The 15,275-nt window shown below is 43.6% G+C and overlaps 1 protein-coding gene across 3 annotated transcripts in view; it reads left to right on the top strand.

The window, feature by feature from the left end:
• SEPTIN9 (septin 9) overlaps positions 1–15,275 on the top strand; it is a 190,043-nt gene that overhangs the window by 58,861 nt on the left and 115,907 nt on the right. Inside the window, exon 1 of one of the 3 annotated variants that reach the window (XM_075277385.1) lies at positions 9,614–9,925. The exons of the other annotated variants lie outside the window; for them this stretch is intronic. Within the exon in view, the coding sequence (XP_075133486.1) occupies positions 9,871–9,925 (55 nt within the window). The 5' untranslated portion in view covers positions 9,614–9,870. Of the gene's footprint in view, positions 1–9,613; positions 9,926–15,275 lie in introns of those variants that run through there. 3 annotated transcript variants of the gene reach the window in all.

Genomic DNA, 15,275 nt, shown 5'->3' with positions numbered 1-15,275 from the left:
CACAAGTCCCAGCAAGACACAGAAGAGAAGGCGAGGTCAGACGAGCAAGAGGTCAAGCCAAGAGATATAATAAAGGTACCAAATCAAAAGACAAGGGATAGTCAAAAATACAAGCCGGGCAGATTAACCAAGAAAACAGACCGAATACAAACAGACAGGGAAACAGACTGAGCAGGGGAACCAGGAAACACAAAGTGAATGGCTGGCAAGGATCCATGCCTGGGTGGGGATTAAATAGCAGCAGAGAACACACCTGATGGCTAATGGCATGGAGACTGAAGGCAAGGAAAAGATTAACCCTTAATGACCTAAGCACACCCAATAGAACTCCTAACACGTCTCCCAGGGAGACGCCGCGCAGCAAGGAGACCGCGGCAACTCCGTATCCTGACAAAAACACATCTAAAAAACATAGGGAAGAATATGCAAATCTGACTTCCTTGATGTAACTAGGAAGACAGTGCCTCAGTCATGCAGCCCAATAGAGGGCGCTCCCTTTAACATCATGCCCGACCTTCCCAGAGGCCTTTGCTGCAATGATGTGGGATTTTACCAAGTACAGTCTCTTAGCCGAGGACAGCTGTTTCGATCTGATTGGATCTCTTCAGCCCGACGCAGAGAAGACTGACTTGGCATAGGTAAGAAGCTAAAAAACATAGATAGAAAACGCGTTGCGTTCTTGCCACCTTTGCTTTCTCTACATTTTTATTTCTCAATCTGGTGGGGCTCAGGATTTGGGCTTGCCTTGCATGTTTTATATGATCATTGACCTTGACAGGTGGTCACATATGTGCATTCATGTCTAAAGGAACGTAAGCACCAGGATCAGTTTGTTCTGGGCATTGGTATGAGTTCCTAATCCCAGACTGTGACCCTCCTAACTCATAACCAATTTACATACTCCATAAAGCTGTCTATTACAGCCATAGAGCAGTGGAATATGCCAGACTGATCAGCCGGTGTTGCCTTGGTTGGCAGGGTAGCTATCAGCCGAGGACAACAGAGGGGACACATTGTAACCCATGTTTAAGCAGAATGCCATGGGCCTGCTACATGAAATGAGATTACCCCAAGTTTGCTTGGGCCAAGACTAAATTTACAGCTATTGTTTTTAACCCCAGTGTAAGCTTTCATATAACATGAATATATAATATAATATATTCTACATTTACAATGAATCATGAACTGAATTGAGTCTTAGGAAGGATAAATATTCAGGTCTCTTCACACATAAACCAAGGGTGAGACCCTATATAGGATGATTTGTCTCCTCTTATTAATATTAGGAATATTTGGAATGAGCTGGATTTATTGTTATTTCAGTTTTCCCAAAAATTTCACGTCAGCATACCCTGGAATCTTTAAGGGTCACCACCTACAAAACACTACTTTACTATAGGGCTTCTTCAGACTCCAGAGTATAACAAGTGGAGGGGGAAGTAAACATAGAAAGAAGTTTATTCACCTCTCCTAGGCTCCACTGTGGCACCCATCAGTTATGAGATGTAAGCATCATGACATCAGCAAACCCCATGTGACCACTGACGCCTGTGACTGGCCTCGGTAGCGACATGGCAAGCTGCTGATGTCATTCAAGAGCCCAAAGAGGGATCGAGACACCATCAGACACTGTGGCGGAGCCCAGGAGAGGTGAGGAAGACTGTTTGTTATGCTTCCCCACCCTGGGCCTTGGCTTATTATACTCTGGGGTCTTTTCAGACCCCAAAGTATAATGATAGCAGATTACATCAATTGAGTTTGGCCCAAAACTAAATAAACAAAAATTTTGTGAAACAAATCTCAAGAGGTTCAGCCATTTCTATTTATTACGCTAATGGTTTTTCCTTCAAAAAATATATTAAAAAAACTGAATGTGTGGCCTCAGGGCCCCTTCACACGACGTAAGCGCTGGGCTCATTCCGAACCGTACACGCGAGCGCTTCTGAACACTTCCCATTCACTTCAATCGGAGCGCTCATAAAGCTGGCTTTACGCGCGCTCCCATTGAAGTGAATGGGAAGTGTTTAGAAGCGCTCACGTCTACGGCTCGGAATGAGCCGAGCGCTTACGCCGTGTGAAGGGACCCTTACCCTCAGATGAGTTTTCCTATGTTATAAAGTGATTGCATACGACTGCTCTAAAGTTTCCTAAAGGAGTGATGCTGAATTGGGAAAACGTAGATCCTTCATCGATGGGGGTCTCAAAGACCAGGCCACCATATGCCGTCACTTTCTAATATGGAAAAAAACCTTCAAAACCATGAAAGAGGTTTAATCCAATATGCTGAAAAGGTAACTCACAAATACATGTGTCTTAAGACCTAGAGATGAGCGATCACCGTTCGGATCAGCCGATCCGAACAGCACGCTCCCATAGAAATGAATGGAAGCACCTGTGACGCTGACTTTGCCGGCGGCCGCCCGGCGTCACAGGTGCTTCCATTCATTTCTATGGATGTTAGTGTGTGGGTGTCAATCTTTTGGGGGACCTGAATGACGGAGAGCCTGTCCGCTAAAAAGCAGTTACCTGTAGACACCCACCGACCCCATAGACTGGGATCCACTGAATGCTTGTCAGGTTTCCCTAAATGGCGAAGAGACAAGTCCTCCGTGCTGACTTTACTGTTCACATTGCTGTAGGAAGTTATTGGTCACCATATAAGATAAAGTACAATGTATATGAAACACGCTTATAGTCTTATTTCCTGACTTGCATCTGTCATATCATAAGACCATCAACCACAAGATGCACAACCTGTATACCAGAAAACAAAATGACAACTCTATCTACCAATACATACAGTAACTACAGTTCATCCTCCTGTTTCTGACACCTAGGCTTTAGAATTTCACATTAAAGTCAGATCATATGTAAAGCATCTAAGGCCCTGTTCACACCATGTGTGTATGTGGTGGGTAAATCACCCAATGTATATTTTACATGTATCCTTTCTGGTATACATCTGAATGGAAAAGAGTAGGTGACGCGTTTTAATACAAGGGGACCCAGTCGGTCAATGAGACAGTGTTGGGCAGTTAGTTTAGTATTATCTTTGCAGTACTTGACGATCATTGGACAGGGCTTTATACCACCCTATGATCCCCATAATCTCTTTCAATGAAGGCTGGTCCCCATGTTTTTGACTGTGACGATCATAAGGGTTTTCCTTATGTGGACACCCATATAGATGATAGATGTCATTCTTTACTGGGTGCATTTTTTTTGTTTTTCTATAGAACATTATGATCACATCGAACACTCCAGTGAATGACATCATGTGGTTTGAACAGGGTATAAGATGTTGCAAGACATCTCCAGCAACAGCTTATCTTCCGTAAGAGCAATTTTGTAGTTATGTTGAAAAGCAACTAGAAACATATCAACCCAGCCCCTCATATAGATAGGTTAGGGTCACGAAAACCAACCAATTCAAACCAGCCCCACAGATAGATAGGTTAGGCTTAGCAAAACCCAGCATATCAACCCAGCCCCTCAGATAGATAGGTTAGGGTCACCAGAACCACTAATTCAACCCAGCCCCACAGATGTGTAGGTTAGGACCAAAGGACCACTGGAACCCAGCATATCAATCCAACCCCGCAGATAGATAGGTTAGGATAATCTGAATCAAACAGTATTTCCCCATTGTGAATTGGTGCTTCTAATGCCAAGATAGAATCTTGACAATATACAGAGGAGCTCTTTGGAGCAACAAGAGCATTATCATTTCTCCGGAGATGTAACAGGCAACTCCCAAATTGCTCCAAAATTGTAATTGACAAAAAAAAGCATTATCTCAGTAACAAAGGCAGTGATTCACAAGGGGAAAACACATGTTGATTCAGGTGACTCTAACCTATCTATCTGCAGAGCTGGGGTAATATGCTGGGTACTGGTGACTCTAACCTATCTATCTGCAGAGATGGGTTAATATGCTGGGTTCTGGTGACTCTAACCTATCTATCTGCAGAGCTGGGGAGATATCCTGGGGTTCTGGTGACGCTAACCTATATATCTGCAGAGCTGGGATGATATGTTGGGTTCTGGTGACTCTAACCTATCTATTTGCAGAGCTGGGGTAATATGCTGGGTTCTGGTGATTCTAACCTATCTATCTGCAGAGCTGGGGAGATATCCTGGGGTTCTGGTGACGCTAACCTATATATCTGCAGAGCTGGGATGATATGTTGGGTTCTGGTGACTCTAACCTATCTATTTGCAGAGCTGGGGTAATATGCTGGGTTCTGGTGATTCTAACCTATCTATCTGCAGAGCTGGGGCAATATGCTTGAGTTCTGGTGACTCTAACCTATCTATCTGCAGAGCTGGGGTAATATGCTGGGTACTGGTGACTCTAACCTATCTATCTGCAGCGCTGGGGAGATATCCTGGGTTCTGGTGACTCTAAGCTATATATCTGCAGAGCTGGGGTGATATCCTGGGGTTCTGGTGACTCTAACCTATCTATCTGCAGAGCTGGGGAGATATGCTGGGATTCTGGTGACTCTAACCTATCTATCTGCAGAGCTGGGGTGATATGCTGGGGTTCTGGTGACTCTAACCTATCTACCTGCAGAGTCGGGGTGATATGCTGGGGTTCTGGTAACTAACCTATATATTTGCAGAGCTGGGGAGATATGCTGGGATTCTGGTGACTCTAACCTATCTATCTGCAGAGCTGGGGTGATATACTGGGGTTCTGGTGACTCTAACCTATCTATCTGCAGAGCTGGGTTAATATGCTGGGTTCTGGTGACTCTAACCTATCTATCTGCAGAGCTGCGGAGATATCCTGGGGTTCTGGTGACTCTAACCTATCTATCTGCAGAGCTGGGGTTATATGCAGGGGTTCTGGTGACTCTAACCTATCTATCTGCAGAGCTGGCGTGATATGCTGGATTCTGGTGACAGACTCCCTTTTAGTCCTTCATATACAGAAATCTCCTGACTCACCGCAGTGCAGATGTTGGGAGAGAGCTGGGACAACCCCATACACATTAGATGGTCAGCCTCTCATGCCAAATTTGGATTTTACTTTTTTCCGATGATCTAGCAGCTGTGTAAACAAGTAGACAGGGTTTTATTCGAGTGTCGGTGGAGTTCAGATAAGGAGGCATGCCGGTGTTAATAATTGTGCCCCATTAAATGTTTAGGACGGGGACGCTGTCTGCTCAGAACAAGCCTATCCCTAGGCTATACTATTAAAGCATATGGATGTCATAGAGAAGATCCCTCTGTTCGGGAACCACTTCAGTGGAGCGTTGCTGCATAAAGGATTGCTTACTTTCATGTCCTTGGCACAGCTAAGTGTAAAATGGTCCATGCACTTGAATGGATGCCATATAATATCACATTTTCCCTTTCCCATATCTTCTCCTAGTGGTTACAGCTTTTTTTTTTTTTTTTTTTTTTTTTTTTTTATGGCTTCATGCTCTAGGTTTATTGCCAATAACAGAGGAAAATACATTTTACATGAGCTAACCCATAATTTTCTATAGAAAAATAATCTAGGAGTGTTTGTTAGAGTTGTCCTTAAGTTAGAGAAGACCTTTCATGGTTTGGGGCATGTGCAGTTTTATATACCGCTGGAAAGCCGACAGTGCGCTGAATTCAGCGCACTGTCTGCTTTCATGATCTGTGCCCTGGGTGAAGAGCTACCGGTGCCGGTACCGTAGTTCTTCACCGTCAGAAGGGCGTTCCTGACAGTCAGTCCTTCCTCACAGCTGCACCTATAGAGCTGTACTGTGAGAGCGGTGAGGAACGCCTCCTCCCCTCCTGATAGTGCTTCTATATAGATTAGTACGGGGGGTCGTTCCTCCCCGCTCACACTGTACAGCGCTATAGACACTGCTGTGAGGAATGGCGTTCCTGACTGACTGTCAGGAACGCCCTTCTGACTCTGAAGAGCTACGGTACCGGCACTGATAGCTCTTCACCCGGGGCACAGATCGTGAAAACCAACAGTGCGCTGAATTCAATGCACTGTCAGCTTTCCAGCATGTGCCCCAACTCATGAAAGAGCCTCTTTAAAGGGGTTTACAGGCCTTAGGCCTTGTTCACACTTAAGGTGGTCAGTGATACGTATTGGTGATTGTGAGCCGAAACCAAGAATGAAGACTATACTTAGATAAGGTATAATACAATCACTGACTTTATTTATCGGACTTGTATAACGCCAACATATTCTGTAGCGCTTTATAAACATTGTCAATCATTTAATACATGAGATCCTGTAATCGAAATGTCACGGGTCACCACCAGGATGTCTGTGCCACGTGCTCACCATAGTGTTAGGCCCGGTTCACATGTGTATGGGTTTCCATCCGGGGAGTCCGCTTGGGGAAATGGAAACTTATCCACATAAAAAAGCAGTTACCTAAGGAATCCTGCAGACCCCATAGACTATAATGGGGTCCGTGTGGTTTCCGCACAAAAAATGCGGGGAGAAAAGTGCTGCTTACAGGACTTTTCTCTCCGCATTTTTCATGCGGAACGTAATGGCCCGAACGCAGATGTGAAGCGGGCCTTAGAGCTCTATTCATACAGTGCATCAAAGTCCTGATGATCCTGTACTGGTAGAGGTGACTAGGCTGGCGATATAGGTGGGCCTGTACATGGAAGACTCTGGATGGTCTTATGTTAGGGGTTGAGGGTCGCCATGTCTTTGAGAGTCTCCATAGTACTCTAAAGGGTTCATCTGCTTTGAGAGTTACACATAAATGAAGAGGAGAGCGTGGATCGTATATGCGGCGCTATTTTGCGGCTATGATTTTGCGGCGGCCACAAAATAGTGCCGCATATACGGTCCCGGCTCCCATTGAAATCAATGGGAGCGTATACGGCCCACAAAAGCTCCCGCGCCGTCTGCGTGCCACATTACGTGCCAAGATACATCGTGTGAACCCGGCCTACGAGTGTCTTGGCAAGATCTGCACCACTGTTATAGCACAAGCAAGATCTTAAAGACATTTTCCAGTTTTAAGATTTTTGTACCCACAAGACATGATTCAGTGGGCATTGGGGTATTTTTGAGGGCAAGAATTTTGCAGGACTCCTCACTTCCTATCCACAGACCATTTGTTACTTATTTTTGGTTGTTGCGATTTTTCCATTTACTAACACTGTGGGTTTGCACTGTAAACAAATGGTCTGCTGACTGCATAAAGTGCAGCGATGTGCTAGAGTAACATACAGAGAGGTCTAAGGACACAATGGGATAGTATTTGGGCTACTGTCACCATATGAGCCTGGCATATATACTGGCCTAGTGAACATATGTCAGAGCTGGTACCCCCCTGTGTGTGGCTGGCTTCCTGTTGACAGCTGGCCTTTCCTCTTGCTTGATATTTCGGGAGTTCCTGCTGCCTATCAATCCAGCTCCAGGATATGGTGACGCCATCACTGTAACCCCTTAGCTGCTGGACTGCCCACTTTTCAATGCTAAGGAAGCAGAAAGAGATACTGGGAATGGCGGAATTAGGGAAGGAAATGGGATTTAGGAAAACATCAATGACAGCGGTGGAAATGTTGTCAGAGGGAAAAATAACTAATCGTGGGGAGGGGCAAAGTGTAGCGTAGGCCTATGAAAAAAATCCAGATACAGACAAAGCTGCTGAAAACAGCTTCATTGACTTTGCAGCTTAAGCGTACCGTGCATGGAGAGATACAGATGTAGCAGAGCTGAGTTAGTCTTTTATCATGTCGTATTATCTGTAGGGTAAAAAGAACTACAAAGTAAACTTACTTACAGCATTTCCTCAAATGGTAAAGTCTTAAGGATGGACAAGAGATGAAATCCCAAAGGGTTAAAAAAAAAAGGGCACCCTCAACTACATCCAGAAGAAAGTACATTGGGGCTGATTTATTGGTTATATGGCACGTAATGATTGAAAAATTTGTAATTTTTGTGCAAACAAATTGCAACTATTTTTCATTTTGTTTTTCAAAAAAGTGGATGGAGCAGGGGGGAGATGAAGATAGGCAAAAAAGATATTACAACTTATGCCAGAAAACAGGCGAAAGTTATAGCTGAAAAATACATCAGTCTCAGCCTGGTGGAGGTCCTAATCCTGGCACATGGGACCTCCCGAGATGTGCCCCAAATTATTAGGAAAATAATAATAATTCTGGCATATCGTGTGCCAGTGTTGGAGAGGTCATACCAGCGCACAGAGCACCAGTCTTAAGAAATCTGCCCCATTAGGAGAGATTCACTAAGCTAAATTTTCCCTAATTTTGTCTCAATTTGCACCAAAATACTGTCGTACACGCCACATTAAGGCTAAGATCCCATGGGACATCCCGCAGTCAAAAAGCGTTGCGGGAAAAACCACAGTGGCAACACATCACGGTTCTTCTTGCAATGCTTTAAACAGAAAGTTTGCAAAGTTTCCATAGATATAATTGACATGTTGCGATTTCTAAAAACATGCTAGTTTTGGAAATCGCAACGTGTCTGCACCATGGTTTTTACCGCTAAGTGGGCATGACATCCACTGTGGACTTACTGTAAAATGCCGATATTTCCTGTGGGGTTTCTCCCGTGGGCAAATCACGGCGTTTCCATCCCGTGGGGCTCTGGCCTAAGGCGAAGGTGCCATGTTGCTGGAACGCAGCTTTTTTTGGTTGCAGATTTTGCTGCGGTTGTTTGAGCCAAGGCCAGAAGTGGGTTGAGCAGAATGCAGAACTTTAAAAGCTTCCTTTATATTTCCCATTCCTTTTGTAGCCACTCCTAGGTTTGGGTCAAAAAACCGCAGCAAAATCTGCAACAAAAAAAACTGATTTTCTGCAATGTGGGGCCCTCTAGCCTAATGCTGCCTTCACACGGAGTAACGCCGGGCTCAATTTGAGATCATTTTTACAGGCGTAGAAATCCGAGGGTCGCGTTAACGTTGCATTTCCGCGGCTTTTTTTTACTATGAGCGCATACGCGGCATTTTTTGTTCGCCAAAACACTCCACGTTTTTTAACGGAGCGTGTACGCGAGCAAAAAATGCCGCATATGCGCTCATAGTAAAAAAAAAAAATACATGTAAATGCAACGTTAACGCGACCCTCGGATTTCTACGCCTGTAAAAATAAGCTCAAATTGAGCCCGGCGTTACTCCGTGTGAAGGCAGCCTAAGGATGTATTTTGGGCACTTTTTGCAACCCTCTTGAAAAGGGGAAGAAAAAAGTGGTTTAAAAAAATGCCCCAAAAATTGTTCTAAAATTTTGGTGCACCTTTAGCCATCTAATAGGTGGTGTCCATTTAGACAAGGTTGCAAGATGCACCAAATGTATCAGGATGTGACCAATTTGTATATTACATAGTCCTAGCTAAATATTAGACAGGGTTAGGAAATCTACTTCGCTATTCTTGTCCTGTGTAGTTAAATATAAGAGATCCAGAAGTTACTGGAGGAGTCAGGCACGGAATATGAAATATGTGGCTCGTAAAGGGTTACAGGCGGTTGCCACAAGCCACCTCAGTGCAGCTGGGAAGCCTAGGGAATGTGAGATGTGCGAGGAGCAGTGTGAGTGTGTGTGTGTGTGTGTGTGTGTGTGTCTGTGTGTGTGACATGGGTGGAGTTGGAGGCTGCCTTTGCACCATTGATTCAAATCAGCCTTTAGGGGCTGTGTTCTCTCCTCCGCTTCAAGTTAGGGAGAGAGTGAGAGACAAAACCCCACACGCATTAAAGGGAAAAAGTTTAGAATCGCAGTCATAACAGGAGAATCCTTCCCCCCCTCCCTCTCCTCCTTCCCCCTTTCTTGGCGGCAGCTTCTGATGTGAGCCCATTTTTTCCAAATTTGGGATTTGTTGTTTAGAGGGGGGAAACAAATCACTGCAAGGATCCAGGCAGATTCTAGGAATTGTGGACGATCCCAAAAATGTCCGATCCTACAGTAAATGCGCACCTGGAAGGTATTATATCCGATTTCGAAGGTACGTAAATACCAGATTTCTATTTTTATGGCTTCCAAATGCACGGTATTCTTCTACAAGTGTATGTGTGCTGGTGAGCGGAGAGGACAGAGATACGTGATGTAACACATAAGATGGAAGGATGGATATATATAGACTAGAAGAAAATGGTGTGCGGAATGTATAGGGGTTTCTAGATAGACATGTAGAATATGCAGAATGAGACGTATGGGCAGGAAATAGTGGCGGTAAGCAGAGACAGGTAATGAGCGAGCGACATGGTGGATAGAGGGTAAAGGAGAGCTGGCTGCAAATTACTCAGAAAGAGCAGAAAAATAGTGGTGAGTCACAGAGAGGGGGAGGAAGTAGGAGACATACTGTAGAAGAGAATAGACATTTTACTGCACGAGAATTGGTGAAACCTACCGTCATCTATATGACCTTCCCAACACATACGATGTGCATACAAGTTACATATTGTCTGTATCCATGAGGCAAGTATTCCAACTCCCAGCAGAGTATTAGTGAATCACTGACAGATGGAGTCCATGCACAAATCTGTCTTTGTTCACTATTAGTCCTGCTCACAATGGATTCTGCAAGAACTTGTAGTCCAATAGCCTTCAACTCAACCGACCATCTATAAAATGGCCTTATGCCCCCATAGGTCCCTCGGGTTACGTTCCAGATGGCACCCTAGAATTTCATATCATCTCTTATTTTCCCTAAGGGGCCTTCTTCATTCTAATATTTTGATGGTCCTTTGTAGTAGTCAAGTGGTATTTTGTCACATCTCAGCCCAGCTGAAAGGAAGCCTGCTCCTCTCATGTTTCCTTCTGTACTATAGATGGGGGTCAGCAGCTGAGCATGTCGCTTCCAAAAAGTGACAAGCTCGAAAGGTGGAGCAGCAACATAAGTTTCTTCTCCATTTCCATATTAGACTGTACTGCGAGTATGGATGGTATTACTTCATTAAGGGGATTGTTATGACCATGCCATGTCAATAATACAGCTTTATATAGAACTATGCATGTGGATGTGATCTCTGCTGCTTTACTAGTTCACGCACAAAAATATTTATTTAGAGTTCTTGGTTCCATGAAAGTGATGGGATGTGAATGTTAAGGGTATGTCCACACGAGCCGGAATTAGATAGAAGAACCACAATAGAATACTATTGCAGCAAAGGAGATAGGATTTGATCTGCAGAAATTTTAGGCAGGGGAAATGACCAGGGTGTAGATTCTTAAATCTGTAAATTCTGCTGCGGACAGAACAAGGCGTTGTGGATTTTCCTCATTGACTTCAAGCGCTGGTGGAATCCATTGTGCAAATTATCTGACAAAACCCACACCAAACCTACATGATTTTATATGGATTTTCTGGCATATTTCACTGCGGATTCTGGATCACATCTGCAAAGTTATTAATTGCAATAAATTTGACTTGTATGAACTTAGCCCTAGACCAGTGATGGCGAATCGTTTAGAGACCGAGTGCCCAAAGTACAACCCAAAACCCAATAAGTTATCGTGGAGTGCCAACACGGGAATTTAACCTCAATACTGTGCAGATCCCACAAAATACAGTCATGTGAATGGGGCGTTACGGAGCTTTCAATAATAGAAACAACTTTACACTGAGAGGTAGAACTTTGCATTTGGCATAATTTTGAACAATTAATGTTCATTACTTACATCACACAGGATCCGTTTTATAGTGACCGTGAAATGTTATTACAGCCTGTACTAATATCATGTCTGCTATAAAGCAGATACTGTGTGATATAAATAGTGAAGGGGCCCCCACACAGTACAATCTGCTCCACAGTGGCCCCCACACAGTACAATATGCTCCACAGTCTCCCCCACAGTACAATTTGCTCCACAGTGATCCCCACACAGTATAATCTGTTCCATAGATGGGTGCCTACAGAAAGGGCTCTGAGTGCCACGTCTGGCACGCGTGCCATAGGTTCACCAACATGGCCCAAGGCTAAGGCCCCACATAGAAGGCCACAGCAAAAAAGCGCTGGGGGAAAAAACGCAGCGGAAACTTATTGCGTTTTTCCCACTGTGCTTTTCACATAAAGTCCGCAGAGTTTATTTCTATGGACTTTCTGCTTCAGCTATACCTATAGGGAAACCACCAACGTATAATTTATATGCTGCGATTTCCAAAATTGCAACAATCTTGGAAATCACAGCATGACCAATGTGTATATTTTTCTGCAATGTGTGGATGGAATTGCCACGTGAGGCCTTGGCCTTAAACTGGATATACACTAAAGATTTTAGATGACCTAAAAGACTGACCAGAATGACCTTTTTTTTTCCAACCACTACCTTCCTTTTGTGATAGTAAGAAGCATTACAGATGGTGGCTAATGTCAGATAGCAGTCAAAAAGTTTATCTCCTGCTTGGGATGTCTTTAGTCTTATCAGTGCTGTAGTTAAAAAGTCATCCATGCCAAATGACAGATCTGCATCCCATCAACGGAAGCTCAAACATGGCCACAGGTCACGGCAAAGATCAGTAACTGAGCTGTGCCTTTTTTTATGGTATTGTCCAAAAATACAACCTTCAAAAAATCCAGCTTATATGGACTTAAAACCTTAAAGAAGGACTCTTTAGGATAAGTCATTAATGTGTAATTGGTGGAGGGTCAACACCTTGATCCCCCGCATGTGATGCCATCGGCACATGGAAGACACCACAGTTCATGTGAGCTTCACAACCTCTGTAAACAGCTTATTTATGAAGTCTCAGGTGCCAAACCCCAACAATCACATATTGATGTATAGGTACATATTCTGGAAAACCCCTTAAAAACCCAGCTACGACCACAACATTACACCCCTCTGTTGTCACGCTGACATGGATTTAGGAAGCTGAGATATGTTTGGTGGGGTCTTCACACCGGAGTGCCTCTTTACAAATCTATGGCCTCCTTACCATATGAAAGAAAGAAGGTAGTCACTGGTGGTTTTCTTCTCAATAAAATATCATCTGTCAATGTTACCTAAAGAAATCGATGGTGATTCCTCCAGTGAAAAGATTCCACCAAACAACTCCTTATATTTCCACTTACTGGACCCCTATGACATTAGGTGTGACTTTAGGTAACTTTCAATCACACCTATTCAGGCTACAAGCTCCATATGTAGTGCTTCAGAACCAAGTAGATTCCAGGGTCCTCTTGACTGGTGCTTCTCAGAGTTGGAGAAGTCTTTATCAAAAAATCATGACCTGCTATGTATCAAATTAAATTTCTTAAAATTGAGCCTTGGACTATTAAGAAATGTTATTGTGAACATTATCCATACAAACCTTCAATAGTGAATCAGTTATGAAAGTATCCGAAACATTCCACGATATTTTACGTGTCGGTGACGGATAGAAAAATGAGATCATACATGAAATGTCTCTATGATTGATAGGTTGTAAAATTTTTGTGATTTTCCGATATGGCTTTACTATCCAATGTTCTGTCTGAGAGAGAACTCATTGCACCGGCAGGGTGGCAGAAACTTCTGAAAAACCCCACGCCAACCTAGAATAGGGACTGGCAGCTTCATATTACTGCAGTCAAATGTTGGCTCATAGGCCTCCAACCAGAGAGAATAATTGGGAGCTCCTTGGCCAAATCTGTAATATGAAACCCCCAATTATTGTGTGTAATATACAGCATTGGTGTTGTCTTATATGGCAGAGAAGCCGTTGGGCAAACTCTGAGATCAGGGCTTGGAGGTAACCGCTACCTCTACACTTCCTCCAGTTACACCTCTGCTTCCATCTGCCTACTACAGTCTTCTGAGGTTTACATGGCAGCATAGGATGTTTTGAAACAACAAATATGAGTAATAGCAGGTTGTTAAGAGACTTCCGTGAAAGTGATGTCCTTATAATTGATGGTGGAGTACAAGTAAACATCCAGTAGAGAAAGTCCTCTGCAGGTTTACTGCAAGCTTTTGTACAGAGGTAGTAATGTACTTTTTGGATGTTGGTGGTAGGAACTGTAAACTGTTTATTCTACTTTGTCACGTGTCCCCATAGACTAGGGGTGGGCGAACCTCCCAAGATTTGTTTAGTTTCAGGTGGCTCGGTTCCCTGATTCTCTTCAGGTCAAACAAGTTCAGATAGAACCAGAAGTGAAATTATTACTTGGTGATGTTATGCACCCTAGGTCACCACTGAGGCCTGTGATGTCATAGTAGTCTGTGTGCCAATGTGACTGTTGAGGCCTGTGATTGGGAATGACCATGGCGCCAATAGGAGAGCACTGGACAACACATGAAGGCCCAAAAGAGGTGAGGGAGTAAATGTTATTTTCACCTCCCCTGGGCCTTCACCTGTGATACTCTGGAGTCTGAAGAAACCCCAAAGTATAATACTTTACCGTAATGTAGATCGCATTGGCCATTTTGGTTAGTCTGAGACAAATCTCCAATTACTTGGTTTCTTAAAAACTGAACAAGTTGGGATATTTTGGTCAAAACCATCTTGTGACGAAGTGGTTCACCTACCTCTACCTTAGAATATGCAAACATCTAGCATCCCACCACTAAGTCACCATACACCTCTCCAAAATGACAAAACATAATAAATCTGAATCACTACTAGTGCAGAATATTAGAGGATTCTTCTTGTTTGGATGAGCTTTTTTTCACAAATCCAGAACTATCTCATTGAAATGTTATGACCTGATGAACATTGATTTCAATGAATTCAAGAGATCCTTCAAAGCTGAGAGACACCTTTGATAATACTTTCAATTCAAAGATGAAGACTTGATCATGGAATCCTTAAAGAGAACCCTTCACCGCCTCCACCATTAGCAGTTCTTTACATACTTTGATAGTCTTCGCCCCACTGATTCTGGGACAGTTGGCATTTTCTCTCTAGACCTCACAGTTTTCAAGCAATCAATTCTGTTAATTCCAACACACACAATATGCTAATTAGGCACTCTATTGTCAAGTGGGTGGTCCTGGGCTGGACAGACAAGCGAGGAACCACCCACCTGTTATTAGAAAGCATAATTATTATGTCAGGAGGTGAAACTAACACAAACGATTTCTTGGGAATGGTGGGAGCTAGAGAAAAAATTACAGCTGTGACAGGATCAATAGGGTGTCAGTGATGCAAGGAGTTGGAGTTGGAGGGGTGGTGAAGGGTCCTCTTTAAATCAGCACAATACAACATTACATGACATCAGATGAAAGCCTGTCTAAATAATGTAACCCGCTATCTCTGGTACTATGGTTGTTTGTAACCAGTGCCCTCTGGAAATGAAGGTTTTAGGGGGGGTTTATCGTATATTTAGTAAATATGCTGCTTTATGATTCATGTGGCTGAGCTCAGTGTCGTT

Source organism: Leptodactylus fuscus, chromosome 6 (assembly GCF_031893055.1).
Source record: "Leptodactylus fuscus isolate aLepFus1 chromosome 6, aLepFus1.hap2, whole genome shotgun sequence".
In the NCBI taxonomy this organism is placed as follows: Eukaryota; Metazoa; Chordata; class Amphibia; order Anura; family Leptodactylidae; genus Leptodactylus; species Leptodactylus fuscus.
The sequence above is the reverse complement of the archived record's forward strand: the minus strand, read 5'-3'. Positions and strand labels throughout refer to the sequence as shown.